This window comes from Athalia rosae, chromosome 2, assembly GCF_917208135.1.
Source record: "Athalia rosae chromosome 2, iyAthRosa1.1, whole genome shotgun sequence".
Classification (NCBI taxonomy): Eukaryota; Metazoa; Arthropoda; class Insecta; order Hymenoptera; family Athaliidae; genus Athalia; species Athalia rosae.
Window position 1 is genome coordinate 23,781,955 of NC_064027.1, and position 20,781 is coordinate 23,802,735.

The following is a 20,781-nucleotide window of genomic DNA, read 5'->3' on the forward strand; positions in this document are numbered from 1 at the left end:
GCTCAACCTTTTGTTTGAAGAGCATTTCGAAAATATTTATTCTTCTTCTGAGGCATCGCGTATCTTACAACTCACCGATAAAGGCGAGAGAAGCAAAAAAACATTAAGTCATCGTATCGCTCGGCGGAGGCAAGCTGCTCGTAGTACGTGAGCAAAAATGTTATTCACCTTCTCAAAGGAATTCGTTGTTTATTCGTTATAAAATTTCAAACTCAAGTTTGATTTTGTTAGATCGTGATTCGCTTGTAGCATGCGGCGATGGTAGATACGCAGGTATAAATTCGGTGTATAATTGCGGTGGTTCCTCATTGGCATAATCGTGAGTTTGTTTTACGGGGGGAGGGGGAGGGGGGGGGGGGGGGTTGCAACAAGATGGCGTCATCAAGGGCTTCCCGCCTGAGGTATAGATATTGCCCACGCCTGGTGCGCCCTGCGAGCCCTAGTGCGTCCTTTACGTCCTGGCGTCTACGTTCCCGCCATGACGCCGGGATGACATCCGAGCGAATCCGAATACCGACGAATTCAAACGAGCGATGAACGCGGGCAGCTGTGAGTCGGACAAAGAATACTCTTCGAGCGTAGAGTACAGTCACTGCGCGGCGAGCACGCACAGCACCGGGGCAGTCCGCAACCAAAGGTACTGATTGCGAGCGGTGACCGAGTCACGTTAAATAGTAATATTTAAAACACACAAAAAAAAAAAAAAAAAGGAAGGGGGATACCGAAGGATAAAATTCGAAAGAAAAAACAAATTTCAAAAAAACGAAAATACAAAAAAAAAAAAAAAAACAACCAACAGTATGTAAAATTATCTGAGGAGAGTTTATCGCCACGACGAGAGAAAATTTTTAAAACAGAAAAATTTAAAATTCGAACATATAAAATCAAACTGTACGTATTAAGTTGAGGAAGGAACAAAATCCGGCCGACCGCGAAGATCTACCAGCGGCACAAACCTCGCGACGCCGCTCAAATACTCTGTACATGATATACATCTATACGTGTTTTATGTGAAAAAGTGTTTTTCTTTCCTTTCGTTTCTGGTTCCCCTTCGTTTGTTCATGTATTTATTTATCTTTTAACTATCTTTCATCGTGAATATCAATATAATGTTCATGTATATCGAAAAGTTACTGTGAATCGTAATATGCGGAAGTTTGATTTACCTTTATCGCGGTGGATCGAGGAAAGTACTGTTTACCAGGACTATAACGATGACGAGAGTAATAATTTTTGTGATATCGATACGTAGGATGTGAAACAAGATAAAAAAAAAAAAACAAACAAACAAACAAAAACAAACAAACAAAATACTGAAAAAAGAAAAAAAAAAAAAAACTAAGTAAAACAAAAACAAACTAATCTAATATCGATATATACCTTTCAAGGGAAAACAGCACAGTTTAACAGGTTTTTAATATTCAATTATAACCAATTGATATATTGTTATCGTTACATTATATTTGCATAGATTTTAAGAGTTTCATTAACATATGATAACGTGTGATTGATTGTTTAATATTATCACCGACGATACGCATCTTCTTTTGATAAGGGTTTTTGTCATGCATAGAACGCACTCGCGATTCCCACCTCAGCTCTTATCGTCCGCAACGTTGAAAAAGTGCATCGTGGATCAGGATAGTATAGGGTGGCTATGGAGCTTTCGCCCTTCTTTCCACTGCAATCTTCGCGATGGTTCGCAGTCTTTTTCGGATCCGTTCGGTTTCGTTTTTTTCAAAATTTTCGACGATCTACGCGTAACGTTCGTGATGCAGGACGAACAAACTTTGATATTATGGAAAATTTGTCGATCAATCATCGTCTCGCGGAGCGCGATAATCAGTTTCGTTACATTTCGAATATGTGATGTAATTATACCATGGGTGAATCGATCGGTGTATTCGTTGCCATCTAATAAATCGCATGAGTAAGACTTGTTTTCGCTTTTCGACGATTTAGCATTATGAAAATAGAATTGTACCCACAATGACAATATCGATAACGAATGGAAATCTAATCGCGAGATCTATTTCATTTATCTATAATGCGACTTTATCTCGCATCGAACATCATCGAATAATTATTATATCTCCACAAGTCACATTAACGGAGACAAAATTAAATCAACGGTATACCGTCATCCCCCTGTAAGTCTCATAAGATTTTGATCCAGCTATGGAAGTAAAAAATTGAGATTTACAAATTCGTTGATTGATCTACGAAATCGCTGTTGACCGATCGATCGTACGTACGTACGTACGGCTCGTAAGCCGTCGAAGTGCGGATCAGTGTTTCTTCGTACGATTGATCGATCGCGGAACAACTTTGTGCGTATCGCGGGATATTTTTTCCCACCGAATACGCGCTAACGGGAAACAAAAAAAAAAAAGGAAAACTTCCGAAAGATAAGAGCAGCGAAAAAAGTATGCTAAAAGTAAATTCGTCGTACGGTCATATATTTGGATATGAGAAAAACTGCAATACAACTTACATACACGATGGAGAGGAATTCGAACGTTCGTCGAGTGTATTGCGCGGATCGATGCTTTCATATATACAATATATCCCCGAGCTTCAATTTAGCGAGGCCGCGTTGTTTATCAATGAAAACAACAACAACAAAAAAAAAGCTCGGCCGGTGAACCGCGCTTGGGGAAAAACTGAGAGAAACCAATACGCGAATCGGGCAGTGTTTGAAGAAAAAAAAAAGAGGAAACGAAGATCAGAGCTATAACGTTGTCGATTTCTAACAAAATGCATCGGAAGTTTATTCTCGGGTATCATCCGCGAGGCTGTTGGCGACGACGCGGGATCGTCGGGGTATCTGCAGATATACGTGTACCACAGGTTACGAGCAGGCAAAACGGTGGCACATAAGCCGGTCATATTATTATTAAAATGTGCTTTAGCGAACCAATTTAAATATCAGCCGGGTAGTCGACGCAATTTTATATCATTTCCGATATCTTGACAGTGTGTGGGTGGGTGGGTGGGTTGGTTTTATAAGAGAGCCAGCCCCCTCCCCCCGGTCCCTCGGAGTGCATCGCACACGTAGTACCTACGGTCCGCGGACATAGTCGAGGGCAAGAGGGCAGCGGGTAGGTCGCGGAATTTCAACAACGTCAACGTGCACGTTTCGACGCTACGCTCTACGTGTTCGCGCGTATCGCCGTAGACGCGTAACGACAATCGGACCACCGAAAACTCTACGTCGTCACACTACCGATTCGCACGTCGTTTGCTTTTTTTTCATACTCAACCGCATTACGTTACCGCGTTACCTTATTAACCGATACCTAACATACCCACGCTGCGCGTGCAACGCACTAACTTTACTAAGTCCGTTTAAAACGATGCAGTTTTCCAGTTATACGCCGCATGCGTTCGCTTTTGCGTGTATATATTTTCTCCGTACGTACGTACCTACGTACGTATACATATACGACATTAACGTATTGTAATGTACATGCAACGTCCATCTGCATGCGTCTCTATGTCCGCGTATATATACTCTCGTAAATATATACCCATAGGCACACGTATAATACGCGAAAGAAAGACGAATGCACGTATACGTATGTATGTAAAATACCTATAGGTATTCACGCACGTTGTGTTGCTGCCTCCGCTGCACCGACGCACGCGACGCAGTTCGGACGGCCAAGCCAGCCGGACGGTCGGCTGGTCGTCTAAGTCAGAATCGGCGTCGCGGTGGTACATATACGACCCGTAAGAGAGATGCGAGAATATGTGTGCGAGTGTGGAACCTTGAATCAGGCAGCCTTTGTCGAGGGACGCTGCCGCGGCTGCACGAGGTCGGCGAAAGTGTACCCAAGCTTTTTTGCTCGTGCATGCCTTGTATATATAGTTTGTTTTTTTTTCATTTTTTTTCATTTTTTTTTCATTTTTTTTCATCGTTTCATTTGATTTTTTTTGGCCAACTCCATTTTTTCGCTATGCTTTTTTGATTTTTCTGGGCATTTATTTTCATTTATTTTTTCTCCTCGCTCTCTTTCTTTCTTTCTCTCTCTCTCTCTGCCTATCTTTCGACCGTTCGGCTCATTCGTTTTTCGCTTCTTCTCCTTCGCTCCAAACTTTCCTCTATTTTTTTTTTTTCGTATTTATTCATTTTTTATTTATTTATTTTTTATTCTTTATTTCCTCTCTTTTTCCTTTTTTCGTCGTTTTTTTTTTTTTTTTTTCTGCAGCGAGCGCCATTTTTGTTTCGCAGACCGGAATTAGAAGCGACGGAAAAGCAACGTTATCGGAGATTTATACTCGCTCGCTGGACCCAAACTTGGCTCAAAATTATTATATATACCGGCGCGCCCCGCGAAATATCATCTCTCGTTCTCGTTCTTCTCTACTTTACCTATAAATTCATCTCGCTCTTTACTTTTATTTTCCTTTCTTCCTTCTCCTTTTCGCTCGATGGATTTTCTCACTCTGAATAAACGCGACGCGACCAAGACTACGGTGGAAACTGAGCCCGTTCGTTCTCCATTTTTTTACATCGTACATATATGTATATACATACCGCCGTTAGCGGCGCCAACGCTTTACTCCTTCTCTATAACTCGATAAAATAATTCGCTATTTTAAAAGCCATTTTGCTACCGTCAAACTTATATATTCCTACACACCGTGGCCCCTCCGACAATCGACGACGTTCTCGCGTATCAATTCGATTTAGCCGGTATCGGGGAAGAAAAAAAAATGTCTCCATAGATGTACAGGGAAAATGAGAAATACCTGTGTATGATCTCCGTAGAGACATATCTATACCACGTATATGTATAGGTGGTCCGCGTTTCTCGCGATGTAATTAATTGGGACTTTTTGTTTGGGTCATTCGCGACCGACCGAACCTACATAATAATTAGGTAGCAACGTCGGCATTAGATCTCAAGTATTACAATTAGCGACAAGGCGTAGGGATTCGTAGGCTACAAACTCCAAATAAATTATATAGCATATATAGGTAGTTATGACCCGTTTATATTAATGCCTCGACTAGCAAAACCCAAAACCCAAAACCCGAGACCCTTGAACTAAAACCCCGGTGAGTTAAATTCGACGCCAATGGGAGCTACAGCTGTAGCCTTAGCCGGAGGGCATTACTACAATGCGTTACGGACGCGGTATTGAATTTTTCGTGCGTTTGCTATAGTTGGTGCAGCGAAAGTGCACTGCAAACATCTGCGCGCTCAAGTTTGTCTGACCGTCTGAGCTACCCATGGGCGGTATGGGGACACCCCGACTGCGATATACTTATAAAGTAAGCCGTTGAACGATCCGTTTCGTTATAATATCCTATCTAGCCGATTCGGTTTTTGGAAACCCGGTATGTGAGTCATGCAACGCTTGAAAAAAACGAAACCCGCGCGAGTTAATTTCCTGACTTCTCGATTGCTTTGAAAAACGAAGGGAAGAAAACAGAAAAAAAAAAACAAAAACAAAAACAAATTTGCTTCAACTTTCGCCAACCCCTTTCGATTCGCGAGTCGAATCATTTTTTCTCCGGTTTTAACTTACTGCCGCTATATATTTTCGCGATGTTGGTTGTATGGGTACCTCTTATACGAAGTGAAAAACAGTCTTTAAGCTATGATTCATTATGGTCGCACCCCGCAGCAAACGAGCGGTTTGGAATAAATCATTATAATCCTTAGCGAAAAAGTGTAAAAATGCGATTAAAAGTTGCGAAAAGCTCCGGCGAATCAACGAGATTTCGATCCGGGGTGAAAAAAAAAAAAATTGCTGATTTTTCTTTTTTTTCTTTTTTTCATTTCACTTCGGTATTTATAACGGACACTCGTAATCGTTCGTATCCACTCTTTACGCAGAATACGTATCACAGCTGATGTTTTGCGCGACCCTTTCGACGTAGATGATATACATAAGAGGACGTTTTACCTCAAAACTTAGCAATCGATATTAATTATTTTTCGCCCTATTACGATGTCAACATACCCATAATCGTATATAAGAGCAATAGAGAATTTGGGTTTTAGATGAAATATTTTGTTACGCGTACGTAGCAGCGATTCGTTCGACCTTTAAAGACTAAAGTTCGCGGTATATTCAGTGTAGACGATTTATGGTTATACTAGGAAAGTTCAATTGCCTCGCGACTCGCGTTCTCTCCTCTCCTCTCCTTCCCTTTCTCTTTCCAACTACCCCTGCAGTAGGGTGCGTTCATCCTGACGTCACTCGAGAAACGCGAAATAACTTCTTCTTATTGGCCTTGCGCCCACCGTCCTCCCCTCGTTCGCCCGTTCTATATACCTTGAAATTAGGCAATCTCCGTTACAACACAAATTCTATTCTTATACTCCACTCGATCCGCGAAACCTCCCTAGTACGGTGGTATGTAATATACGATCATAGTTTTTAGTTTCGATGAAACGAAAATCGATAATAATTATACCCTGCGGAGCGCGACGATTCTTTTCTTTTTTTTTTTTTACCTATAATTCAATTCACTTTTTTTTTGTCACAACCCTCTTCCATTCGCGCATCTTATGTGTGTGTACATCTATCTGATTAGAAAATGGTCTCATTACATCGGGAAAATGTGGAGAGTGAGTAAACTCGGGCGAAAGCTCTCTGTATTTGGCTAGGCTCCGGGAATATAGGGGTGTACGGTAAGCCAAAATACGGGAGGTGTACGGTAACGTAGGTATACGGCGTCGGTGGTGTAACACCTATGTGTACACGAATAGATGTTGAACTTTGTAAGCGAAAGTGGCAGCCGACAGTGCAAGTTGCCGCGGTGATAGCGAAAGCACAGGGATATAGAGAGAGAGAGTACATAGAAACGAAAACCTATTACACAGAGTTCCTACGTGCATATCTACGTAGAGATATAGGTACGCACCTATCCGTGTACGTGTGTGTGGGCCGGGGGATGAAAGGGGGGGGTACGGGGGTGAGTATTCCCCGCTAACAATGTAGTCGCGTATACGTACACGACGAGAGTACATAACAGACATGTATATATACATATATATATCTATACGGATATATGTACGTATAAGTTGGCAGGTTTGGTCGTATGCACGTACAGTTTCCGCGCTTTGGTCCATGTGCGGAGCGCGCGCGAGTTAGCGGGAACACCGAGGGTACATCTCTATACCTATATATATATATATATATTCGACCACGTATATATACTTCCCCGGCGTAACTACGTAGGTACACCGTGTACATACATACGCCGCGTATATGAAGTTCCGTATATACCGCGAGGGCACATAGAGCTGGGTTGCACATAACACATAGAACGAGAGAGCGAGAGAGTTGGAGAGAGGGGGTGCGGGGAGAGGTAGAGAAAGAGCGAGAGGGAGAACCGAACACCGATCGATATTTCACCGAGGCTGGGCTACGCCGCTCAATTCTAGAGAAAGCTACGAACGAATCACGTTGTAAACAAACCCCCGATATCATCGGTGGGTGAGACGAAGTTTTGATAAACAATTCTTGTTGTTTTTTTTTTTTTTGTTCGTTTTCATTTTATTCGCCGACACGCGAATGAAATCGCTCTTATTTTCTCTCTTTACCCCCCTTTTCCGTCACACGCGAATCCGATTTTTACTAATTATCGGCGTATCGGGGACTCGCGTTTCGTCCGATTCGGAACGAGCTTTTTCATACGCTGCATAAAATTAAACGGAGACTCGTAGAAGTACTCGGCGGGATAGTGTGAGGAGGTTCGTATCCGTCACTCGGACGATCTACGTGAATGAAGGAGGGCGCGACATAGGCAGCTAGCGGCGGCAACAACATTTATGCGGACACATCAAACGCACTCCTCTTCCGTGTGTGTGCGTATATCGCGGTCGTGCGGCTGTGAACGTCGTACGTCGTGTATCGGACAACCTTAATAGTAGCCTTGGCATCGCTGTACTATCCTACTATGACGTTCTCCCCTCCAGTTAGCGAGACTCTTATAACGTACTGTGTATACGTATACATATATATACGTTGCGTGGGCGTGGATAGATCCAGTCGTGTAGATAATAGACAACTACCCACGACGACGTAGACGACGTCGACGTAGCGGCTAGCCCTCCCCCCCGTCATCGTGCAGGACCTATGTCACGTGACCATAACAGAACCGAGTCCTCACGCGTCTCGTTCACGCGTAGATTCGGTCAGCCCACCTTCTTCGTCTTTTATTTCTCAATTTTTTATCAATGACCATAGTACGTATAAATTAACGTATTTCTATATGGTACACGTTATCGAACTTGGCGTTGTTGAATGTAACGTGAATTCGTTACATTCCTCCGTTTTTTTTATTTTTTTTCAACATTTTTTTTCTCTTCATCTGTGTCGCTTACGACCTTTTTCCCTAAGAATACCTACCCCCTGCTTTTGACTCTTCTAACAAGATATCTTATTATCTTTGTGTTTCAGATCGTACAAATCTACCGCCTTCTAACAAGCCACATTAACCTCAAGTGATTTCTATTTTCTTACGAAACGCGAAAGAATGAATTAGTGTGTGTATATGTTGTAATCTTGTATTTCAAGAGCTTAGGTTCAGAAGAAACAAAAAAAGCGAAAAAAAAAAACGAGATTTTTAAATAAAATAAAATACAAATTTAAACAGAACGAAGAAGAAGAAGTAATAAACAAACAAAAAAAAAAAAAAAAGCAAACAAAATAAAATAACAAGAGCTATAGTATCGTATCTATCTTATCTAGTGTACAAATTATATCTGAAAAAGTCCGCCAGTGCCAAATCGAAAATAAAAAAGTGAATAATAATGATAAAACCGCAAACCAAAGAAACTACCATTTTCTACTAATCATTGAAATAATAATAAACGAACAAACATACAAGCAAGAAAGGAAACAAAATTAATTAATAATACTCTTAAAGGGAATCGAAGTCCTTCATACTCAGTAATTAATAAAAAAAAAAAAAAAAAAAAAAAACAACTACAAATAGGAAATTTATATTTATAAATCGTAAGTACAGTATCTACAAGTTTTTTTTTTAAAACGAGCACACTAAAAGAAATAAAAAAAAATTAAATAAAAAAATTTATACAAGCGAACAAAATAATATGAAATAAAATGAAAAACTACTGAATTTGAAGAAAACACGAAAGGATACTTCAGACAGAACCGATCTACTTCAGAGCGTAGCCTAAACCTGACGAGTACAAAAATTACCTAATACTTACACTCCACGATTACACCGAATAGCTAAGCATGGCAAAATTCTCGCGTACGATGCCTGTCGTAGCTTAAATAACCCATAATCGCAGCACGTTTATTGAGATAGAAGAGGTCAGAAACCGTGAACGACGTACAAAAGGATAAGAAGGATTATTTTCCCGTGAGATATTCGGTAGAGAGAGAAAAAAAAATAAAATAAAATAAAACGAAGAACAAAAAAATATTTATAAAAAAAAAGAAAAAAAAAATAACAATATAAAGCAAATAGATAAAATATAAACTAAAGAGAAGAAAGCGAAAACAAGTGAGATAACAAGTGAAGAAATAGTCCAAATGTCTTTACTGCGGGTGAGCGGAGTCGAGTATTCAATTTCTTTCGTAAGTCGAAGCTAAATCGTTAAATAGAAGGCACATTCGAAAAGCCCAGAAGCTCGGAGGGATGGCCCTTAAGATGTGGCGGGGAAGATGAGCGCTGACGTCACCAAGGAGGTCGCCTCCGAGAGGGTCAGCCCTCCGGCAGCAGCGACCTCGCCGAATTCCGGCACGGGGGACCCTGCAGCTCGTCACCTTCCGCCTTTCAGCAGCTTCGCAGACGGCACCATGGACAGCTCCACTACGCTCACTACGCTCCATCCCCAAGACGTTGGTCTGGGGCTCACATCCTCCTGGGATTATTACGAGGGACTCACGGGTCGACTGATCGACTCCAGAGGCGAAGTGGTACTCGCGAGTCAGTACCGACCTTGGGAGTCGAAGAACGCCGGTGGCGAAGGACTACCGAGTTTCGCGAGCCAATTCACGGCGCCGAGTGAATCCGAACCGCAACTGACCGCCCTCACCCCCCTATCGCCCGCGTCCGTGTCGCATTCGCCACCGGTTACCGCCGTAGGATTGCCCAGTTTTCACACCTTGGGCAGTCCGCTCCCCACGCCTCATCCTCATCCTCATCCTCATCCACATCCTCACCGCGCCCCGGTGGGGTATCCTCTGGTTCCCGCGCCCGTGCAGGCGAGGGAGGTCCCGGCTCTTCAGCAACAATTGCTCGACGAACGTCACATACAACTACTGGGTTCCAGTCCGGTACAGGCGTTTCCGCCGCCGCCGGGACATCCACATCACACCGTGCTAACCGTCGTTAAACCCGAATACCCCCAGCTACATCATACGAACTTTCAAAACCCAATGTCCACGGTATTGGACACGCCCGTTACGTCTCGCGTTAATATCGACGGGCGTAAAAAGGAGCGTAGAAAAATTCGCGCCGGTTCCATGGAATCGGAAGACGGAGCTAACGTGGAAAGTTCGGGTCAGGTGGCCGCCGTCTCTTCGACCGCCAACAGAGGACAACATCACATGGGGGGTGGGATGGGCGACGGCGACAGCGAGGGGGGACTCGGAGATAAACCCGCCAAGAAGAAGAGGAAGAGATGCGGGGAGTGCATCGGGTGCCAGCGTAAAGACAATTGCGGCGATTGCGCGCCATGCAGGAACGACAAAAGTCATCAGATATGCAAAATGAGACGGTGCGAGAAACTGACGGAGAAAAAGGTGAGTCACTCAATCGTCATTACGATCGTTTGCAACGTTCGAAAAATTATATACACGTGTTTTTCATCGTTCGCCGATTTTGGACACTTCGTCGTTACCAATTATCCGAGTTTAGACGATCGCTCGTGTACCTGCGCTCTATTTCATCCATCGCTATCTCTAGTCTAGCGAGGCTTACGTACAGTTAACCCTTGAAGACCCAGTTTTCCAGTCGTTAGGATTTTGGCTACGTGCAACACGCGCACGGCAAACGACGAGGCGATCAAATATTCACCGCGCGAGAGCGAGGCGAATGTTAAAAGCACCAACCATCCGACGCACCGACGAACCAACCAACCAACCAACCAGCCAACCAACCAACCACCACCCATCCTTAACATTTCTCGCGCGAAAGCTTCGCCCAACAGGATGGGTAATAACTAAGCCCACCTCTGTACATACCCACATGCATACATAACATATATACACCTATGTACCCGTTCCACCCATACATTTGCATAATACATATAGGTGTACACGTGTATTCATAGAGTTTGCGATACTTGGTACACGTAATGATGTACATGCATACATACCCGTTCACGTTATTCCGTATACGACACGTACATACGTGCACGCACATAAAATGTATGTAGTAGGTATGTACCTGTAATGCGTACTCCACAGCAAAGAGACACGTGTAAAGATGAGATAGTTTAGGGGTTGAGTGGAGGACGAGGGAGGGGTGGGGTGGGGGTGGGGGGGCAGTTATTTTACGATCGCTGATGTAACGCAGAGAAGGAGGGTGGGATGGAGGTGTACCGGGAGGTACAGGTACGCGCGTACGGTGCGCTACGTGTTTGCGGATGACGTTATACCCGGGGTATACGCGCGCGCTGTGCCGAGTTTCTCTGTATATCTCTCTGTATATATGTATACATTTATATACGTAGATACTCGGGTACACACGTACGTAGTTACGTAGTGTACGGTGATGTGCATACCAGTCGGGTGAGCGTTTGTATATATGTGTGTGTATATATAGCTTGAACTTGGCCTGGATGTGGCGAGAATCCCAGAGGGAAATACAGAAATACAGAAATACAGATAACGCGCGGTGGTGGTTTATTATTGCGTCGACATTGAATCGAAGGGTGGTACGAGTCTCGCCTCCCTTTTCCGCTTTTCACCCCTCCGCCGTCATATACCCTCCTGCACCTTTACCCGATTCTAGCGAAGGGTTAGTGTCACGCTTTATCCCGTTTAAACTATAGCCGCGTACGTATTCGATGTCCGTATATGTATACACACGTATACACAAATCGTAACTAATGCGCGTAATCGCGTTCGAACGTTGGAATTTCAATTAGAACAAAAAAGAAAGTAGGAACCGAGAAAAAGAAAAAATTAACTCAATAATTGAATAGAATAAAATTGGAAGAATCGAAATTTTCAGATAATCGTGTTAACGCATATGCCCTGTCTATTAACACAAATTTTATCGATTTCTTCTCATTATTGTACGTAACTGTACATGTATTAAAGATAAGAGCGAAGCGCGAGCATCGCGGTGGGGGTTGGCGCGCGAAGTGCCTGGTATTAAAAATTACCGTACTCTTTTTATTCATTTTCTTTTTCTTTTTTTCTTCAATTATCGTTCGGCCAAACCCTCCTCCCCCCCCCTTTCAATAATTCATCACGGATGGTTTCATTATTAAAGTCAGGTCGTCTATATGGCCGCGTATTTTCTCGCACTGATATTAGTTTCTTATGGAGGGATCTTATCGTTGAGGCAAGTTCACGGACTGCCCGTAGGTCACCCAATCTAAGAGAAAACAAAACCGACATAATACGACGGTGATGAATTTTTATGCCGCTAGAATCAAATGTACACTACGTATAGTACACACGCATGTACAGAAGTGATTTTTTCTTTTTTTTTTTCCTCTTTTTTTTTTTCATTTTCTTCTCCGATTTCTCAACGCCTCATCTCGCGGGGTGTTTTATAATTATTATAATGTGGCTATTTCTACTTCGTTACGCACTCTGATAAAAATAAGAATTAAAACGAAAGAAAAAAAAAAAAAAAAAAAACGCTTAGTTACCACAATCAAAGTTGTTATTGGAAAACGTGAAGGAAGAGAAAGAGAAACTATTTACGATCGAGAAATAACTTCGAGAAATGCAATCTGTAACTGAACAAATATAGACCAGATATTGTTCATCGATGAATTAATTATATGTGAACAGCTCCTGCGATTTTCCATCGTTTTCATGTAAACTAGTATAAACTATATCCTACGCAATTTTTGTTGTTTATTTCGCAAAAATACCAGAAGATCGCCTCGTTATAGAAAAATAATGTAGAAAATAGATTCGTCGGATTCGTTATCCATTTTATTCCTCTTCAATTCTCTTCAATTTTTCAATCTTTCAATATTTCAATTCTCACCAGTCACATCGAACTGCACACTTCCGCGGGGTTTGTATAGTTATAAACGTGTTTTTCTGTCCTTTTCGGGAACTACGGGTGTACTATTGATTATCGGCAATTCGAGATGATGTCTCTCCTCTCCCACACCGCACTTTGTCCTCCCCCGACCCCGTTTCTATACCACCCCCTACTTTCACCGCTCACTCTTTTCTTTTTTCTTTTTTTTTCTCCTTCTGTTTGGTTTTTTTTTTCATTGCTTTCGCTTCTTCGATCTCTCTGTCGGGATGTATGACGTCGATCGGTATAGATTGGTCGGTGCGTTGTTGCCCGTTTCTCGAATACAGAGGAGAGAATATCTCGCGAAACGTTTATACCTATGTACACATATCATCCCGAAGGAGAGAACCGGAGTAATTTTCATTTAATCTCCCTCGTTTTTCGAGTGCACGTTACCGCGTACTGCACCGTTCGGTCGAATATCTCAGTCGGGCGATAGCCGGATAATGATCTTCTTTTTCCCATAGATCCGTACCTACTTCGTCACGGGCGGATTGCAATATATAGATCTATATTGCTTCGACGTTTTAATATTCGCGGATTACGCAATCACCGACAGATAGAAAACGGGGCTATTATACCGTCGACTCCGGAGCGCGTTTATTTATCCATCGCCGTGTTGTATACGCGCGTACTTGTATTTATGATAATAATAATAATGGTAATAAAAATAATAATTATTATTATACATGTATACAGCTTTTATTCACGTACAGGAGTCATAGCTCGCCCGCGTGACTCATAGGTCGATATACGTGCAGAGTATACAGCATGGAACGTATCGTAATAAGAAAGGCACATACCTAATTGATTTGTTTGTCTGGAAAAAAAATGAAAAAAAATGAAAAAAAAACAACAAACATACATGTTAGCCGATTCAAATCGTTCGTAATAAGTGCATACATCCGTTCGTAAAATATTCTAATACATTTATGTGTATAGATATACCTATTTAATACACCTATATACGTATGTCATGTGTATAATACTGCAATCGAGCCCGTTGAATAGAATCAAGCGAGATGTTCGGTTGGGAGAAGCTTTCCAAATTTTAGTACGATTCTTCTATGCTGCAATTCGCGTTCGAATTCCGCGTGGTTTTTTTCTCAAGAAGTTTAATTGAACCCGACCGATCCGAATACACCACTTTTTGGGCTATATGGACAGTATTTATTGCAGGCCATTAATCGTCTCAGAAATTATTCAGAGTTTTTTTTTTTTACATTTATACGAATGAGAGTAAATATAAGGAGATTAAAAAGTAGCGTCCTTGTTGTACCGAACGATAATTATTTTTTAATTATTTCATTAGGGTAGTGGGGGTGAAAAAAAAAAGAAGGGGAAAAACAAAAATTCTGGAGAAAAAGGTGTAGCGTGTATTCCGTAGTCTAAAAACAGTGGTAGGTATTATACGCGACTCGCTACAGTGCGGCGTATAAAGGGAGTAGGACGAACCCGGAATGGAGGTAGAATTGAGCGGGAATGAAGCGGGAATAAAGCAGAGAAAGGAGTTTCGGATGATAGATGAACGACTGGGGCTGAACATGAAGGTATATAGGCTGACTCGCCGTCACAACAACCCCTCTCATCCCTCCCCAACTTAACACCCTCTTTATCCCGAGGGAAAGCCTCTTCCTGACTTCCTCTACTACCCTACCCTCCTTATTCTTCATCGGGAAGAGTTTCCGCGGTGTGCCGCGTACGAACACCTGCCGCGACGACCTTCGTATCTGGTACTCCTCTCCTTCCCTTATATATATATATGCACGTATACGTGTACGCATACGTACGCGTACATGTACATCATACTCGTACCCCGCACCGCCGCCCCTGCACGATTCTCTGATATCTTTTATGTTTTTCTTCCCCGACTGAGTGGACCACTTCTCCAACAGGTATATTTACGTATAATATACGCGTAGTACCCTCTCCGCGGAGAACGAATAAATAAATTCTTTCCTATTTGCATACGTACAGCGATTTATGGATTACGACTCTTATACATATCTATGTATCCTATATACGTACGTATCGCGACCGTTCGGTGACATGGAAAATCGTGTGACCCAATTTTTCAAAGAACTCGTTCGCACAAATGTTATATGTACGTTATATCGATGGTAATTTTATCTTTAGCGAATAATAAAAGTTGGTACGTCGATCGGCTATAAATGGAGAAGAAAAATAGCCGCCGGCACCGGTTTTACTATACGTCGAACGAAAGGAAAACTCCTGGATTCTAGGTCAAAGGTTACGGGTCACCGTAGGTCGAGACTCAACTCTTTGGTGTAGGCGGATCGCGCGCGCGCGCGCTCGCGCCTGCAAACCGCGGACGGTTTTAATTAAAAAGTGAAATTCAACCGGAGCTGTGCGAGGAGCGAGCAGATCGATCTTCCGAAATATAACGCGTTTGGCAAAATAGTATAGAACAGCGATCCTAGCTAGATATGCTTCAATTCCGCGTGATGTCGGTATGGTAACGGTAGCCCCGATCCAGGGGTACCGATTTTTACATCGTTCGAATCAGGATCAGCATCCCCATATAATAATAGCTCGTGACGGAGATTGGAATCGAGGAATGGTCCGACGGGGCGAGAGAACACGGGACAAAAACGCCCGCAGAGAACGAACCATTCCGCGTAAAAAGAACGTTTATTAGAGAGCTTCGCGATGAGAGAGAGAGAGGGAGAGAGGGAGGGAGGGAGGGAGGGAGGGTGGCCGGAGAGAAAGCGAAAGGGGGACCGGAGGGCGCGCGCGTGCTGCCGGTAGATAGGAGGTTCCCGGCTCTCGGTGGTAGCGGGTAAAATTTAAAGCATAGCCTAGTAATTTTCACCCCAATTTCACGGAATTTCCCAATTGCCGGATTCTCGAATAATTTTCACGCAGCGCGGGGCGGGCAGGCAGAGCGCCCGGCTAAGCGCGCGTGGCTGCCGGGCGCACTCGAAAAAGCGGAACGCCACAGAGCCGTAGCCGCGTATACGTATATCCGGATCCAAATCCAGAGCCGGAGAGCCAGAGTCACAGCCACCCAGTACCCGAGGCTGGTTTCCCTCCCGGTTCATTCGATCGCATACCACCCCTCTGTTAGGCTCAACCAATGGCGCAACCTCCCCACACGCGTATAACCGTTTCTCGTGTGCATGCTAACCAACAAAATGACGAGCCAACGAACGCGGGTTATAAAAGGGGACACGCGTACGTGCGTGAATTGGGTCCTCCCATTTCCAACTGTTTAGGGTAGGTTAGTACGCGGCCATTTTACGGTACATCGATCTTTCTTTTTGTTTCTCGTTGCTTTTTTTCGTTTTTTTCTTTTTTTTTTTCCTTACTATTTCGAACACGACTTCCACGCTTCACGCGATCGACGATTTCCTCTGATTATGCCCCTCTCATGTATCTCTCACGATTTCCGTTCCGACGAAAATTCGCACGCGTGATTTGAGGATTTCTTTTTATTCCGAAATTATCGTGAGATTTCTGTCAAAGCGTGACGTGTGTGTAATTGCAAGGGTTTTCGAATCGTAAAATTAGATAAAATATCTGATGTACAAGTCAGATTCTAACCGCGCGTAGACAGCGGTCTGTACGATAGGCCGATATCGTCGGGTCATTTCTATTTTCCTTTGGCACATATTGAACGCTGCAGAGTTGGTTGGCCTACCAGCTTGATAACCCTGAACTTAACGTTGCGTCGTCTTATCGTCCGGTTATCAGAACCTGAATAAACTTCAACGAAAAGTGTGTACAGTATCCGAAAGTATATAACGCGTACACACAGAGAGATATACACGCGTTCACTCAACTCTCGAGATGTATGTACAGTCTGCCGAAAAAGAATTCATCTCCGTCGTCGCCCGTGTACCTATAATAACGTTACGGTGTCCGACCAATATCTTATCCACGTCATCAACGTTCAAATATATATATACATATAATACACCGTTAGAAAATATAAGAAATAAGAAATAAGAAATAAAAAAACCAAAACAGAAAAGTGTCCGACTCGGCGTCACCACCGGGTTTCGTCTCGCTTTTCATCCCTTAAAACCGTATGTATCTATTCGTCTTACGATCGCGTACAGGGCGATACCCTTCATCAGGTGTTCGCATGTCACTCGGCACGCCCGATACTCCGGGACGGCCGTGGCTCGCGTCATTTTGTCGAGAACTTTTATCGAGCACAACGCGTTAAAAAGTTTCGCAATATTACACCGCGTGCATGCTGCATACACGCGTGTACCTCCGTGAGTATCGGCTGTATACACCGTACAGAGCGTGGTCGGTGTACTACGTGGCCGGGACAGGTGAGCCACACAGGCCTCGCGAAGAGTGAATTCCTGTTTTTTGGCTTCTCCATTTCGATTTATCGAGAAATTGAGAAGAGTTTGTAGGGCTTCGGGCGTCAGAAGTCTTGCACTTTTGCACAATCATTTGTCTACGCGGGTCTCTCGTAATACACTGTATACGTATATACCTAAGCGTATACGGTACACCTGTGCACGATACGTAGCTACCCGACCCAGCTGGGTTAATCAGTTTAAAGATAATTTGAACTTTCGAAGGGGTTGACTGTCACAGTTCGCGTGCGGATGAAGTTATACCCACGCGTCACGGAAGGACTTACGAATCGACGATTATTCGCGCGAAAAAGATGATGCGAACGATTGCGATAATTTCCGGCGGTCAGAATTTTTCGGCAGCACACTTCGGTATGGTGAACAAAAAAATAAACGTAACGTTATTATTTCAGGACAATAAAATAAAAAATAGAATATAGAGATAAAAAAAAGAAGAGAAAAAAAAAAAACAAGGAGAATTGAATGAAACTTTTGTCACACGTTATAAATTATTTGTGCAGAAAAGAGAAATTCGGTTGGCGAATTTCAGAATGCCGCGCCGGAAGTACAATAATTTGGTCCACTTCCTCCCGGCGCAAGCGAACGAACGAATGAACGGGTAGGTGTACCTGTGCGTATATAGTTTTTATACATATATATGTATATGCGTATACGTGTGTATATACGAAGTGCGAGTGAAACGAGAGAGCGAAAGAGCGAGCGAGGGCGCGCGCAGCGAAATATTTTCGCTATCCGCAAACCCCCGCTTTACGGGTAAAAGGTTTCGCCCTCAGGGAAGAGGAAAATTTGATTTTCCGAACGCGGAACTCCGGGTCTTCGGCTGTGACAGCGAAATCACGTAAGTGAAAATTCGACGGCACGCAGTCGAATGTGTGTATATATGCGCCTCTTACACATCCGTATACCGCGCCTGCATACTTACCTACATATTATAGGTACACGCGTCCTATGTATGTTGCGTTTATATCACCCAAGTGTAAAATCTGCTTTTAACGCCGTTAGTCGCGCTCGGGTCCATCGTCGAGAAAAAAGTGAAATAAAGTTCACTTTTTTTTTTCACTCTCCTGTATCGTCGGTATCTTTTGATATTTCAAATTCTCGTGCGCGAGCTGTCCTGCGAAAAAAGAGATCTTCAAGGGACGGCAAACGCTGTCGTGCGGATCAGAGAAAAAAATCGCGTTGCGGAAATTCGTACGCATCCTCAATAGCGAAAGAAGTCTGAACACAGTGCAGTTGCGTGGACTCTGGAGCTGCTCGTACGTATCATGGATGGAAAAAAGCTCCAAGTTCTTCCCTTCATTTGCCGTACGAGTATATTATCTATTTGAAAAGGAAAATCAGTGCAGCTCGTTCGTCATTCATTTGGGTAGAGAGATACGTACGTAAATCGAGAGATTCATGACCCAGATCTCGACCGGGTTCAAGTTTCGCAACGCGTGAGAGAATTGTTCGAGCAATCTGATTCGGTTTGAAATTTCACTTCGATATACTTGTCTGTACGTACATACGGCCTGGGATGACGCGGGGACGACACGACGTTTGAATTTCGGCTTAACTGTGCAACGATCTCCTTATTATACGTACGCATAATAAATGTGCGCTCCGAAAATAATCGTTCTATCGCAAGCACCGAATCGCTTTTCTCATTCTCATAGGTCATTTTTCATCGGTCTAATCCCCCTCCCCCTAGCTCTTCGAAACGTGCAGTTTAACGCGTAGTTCGCTCGGGACTTTCGTCAAATATTGGGTGATCTTTTAATGCGATGTGTCGCGGTCGAATGTGGACGATTCGTGGCTGATCGGTATTCAGACAGACGTAATATTATACGTGTGTATACATATATATATAAATCGGAAAAATCGTACGATCGTATTATGGCGTACGGGCGATATTTTCGGGGTGGATTTATATAGTCCGCGGATGACCCACCTCTACACACGTTCCGAGCTTAACTCCGCTTTGGCGTAAGTTCGTTACGGCTTAAAGCCTCAAGGCTTTACAGCTTACGATCGCGTAAAAAGGTCTCCGATTCCGTTGCTCACCGATACCGCGTTTTGCTTATCTCGTTATCGTTTCTATTTCTCGGTATATCTCCAAACTGGCCGGCCTCGTCGAAACGGCGACGAAGGAGAGGAGAGAAAAAAAGGGACCAGAAACGAGAGAAAGAAAAAAATAAAAAGAGAAAATCATTATTACATGTGTACGTGTATATTGGGCGACGATCGTGACCGCGTGGAATGCTCGTTGGGTCGGTCGTTATCTTTCAAGTCATTGATAAAAGTCAGTTCATTGATGCAACTATCCCGTTACTCAGTCGCTGCAGTATATGATGTACGAGCTTTGAACGGATTTCTGAAATACACGCCGATACACCCTAAGGGGTTTGCGGTTATTTTGGCAATCGCTGCAGCATTGTTTTTACACGTTTTTTTAGAATCGCTACGCGTAATTTTTATATAATACCTTTTGACCAGATATTGTTGTATAGGGAAGCCTTTTACGAGGATATCCTTTATTGAATTCGAGGATGTACGCGGTTGAGGAGGGATTCCACATGTGATATACACATAATATACACGTACACATGATCACACGTGGCCTGGAGCCTAATGAATTAATAACGATTAATTTATCGGTATACTTTTGACAACATCTGTTGCTATAATAATTTTATCGAAGCGCGTCAATGTCGAGAATAAAGGCTCGGTGAAAAATTATCTCCTACTTTCAACGGATAAAAACAAGGCGAAAAATACGGGGAAACCTTGAAAAAGGAAAAGTGTGAACGGCGTTGATTGTACTTCTTCTATGCGATGTCGATTTTACCTACGGTCCTTCGAATATCGATGTTTTCCGTATCTTTGAATTATTTACAACGAAGATATTCGAGTATCGTATTATCTCGTAGATCACATCCCGTCGTGGTAAACGCATACTCGAAAAAAGAACGCGGAAAAAAGAAGACAACAAAAAAAAAAAAATGGGGGTAGAATTTTTTCTCTTTTATCGTACGTCACACAGGCATCCCATATTCTGCATGCGCGTTGTGCACGTCCTCGGTATACATAAATATGTCTGTCTCGTCGTCGATGTCGTCCAGATTATTTGATTTTTCGTACGCGTATCAGAAGCCAGAGCCCGATTTTCTATCGATGGAAAAAAAAATAGGAGTCGCGCGTTGCAAGGGCAAGGCGGAATTTTGTACGGGT

General features: G+C 43.1%; 1 protein-coding gene across 5 annotated transcripts in view; it reads left to right on the forward strand.

Annotated features, from left to right (window-relative positions):
* The first annotated feature begins 494 nt into the window (after window positions 1-494).
* LOC105689418 (methylcytosine dioxygenase TET2) overlaps window positions 495-20,781 on the forward strand; it is a 78,698-nt gene continuing 58,411 nt past the window's right edge. For 2 of the 5 annotated variants that reach the window (XM_048651075.1, XM_048651080.1), the window contains exons 1-2: window positions 572-1,410; window positions 8,425-10,743. In XM_048651075.1, the coding sequence (XP_048507032.1) occupies window positions 9,661-10,743 (1,083 nt within the window). In that variant the 5' untranslated portion in view covers window positions 572-1,410; window positions 8,425-9,660. Of the gene's footprint in view, window positions 1,411-3,678; window positions 3,819-7,738; window positions 8,211-8,424; window positions 10,744-20,781 lie in introns of those variants that run through there. The other 3 variants (XM_048651076.1, XM_048651077.1, XM_048651079.1) reach the window with 3 other exon arrangements.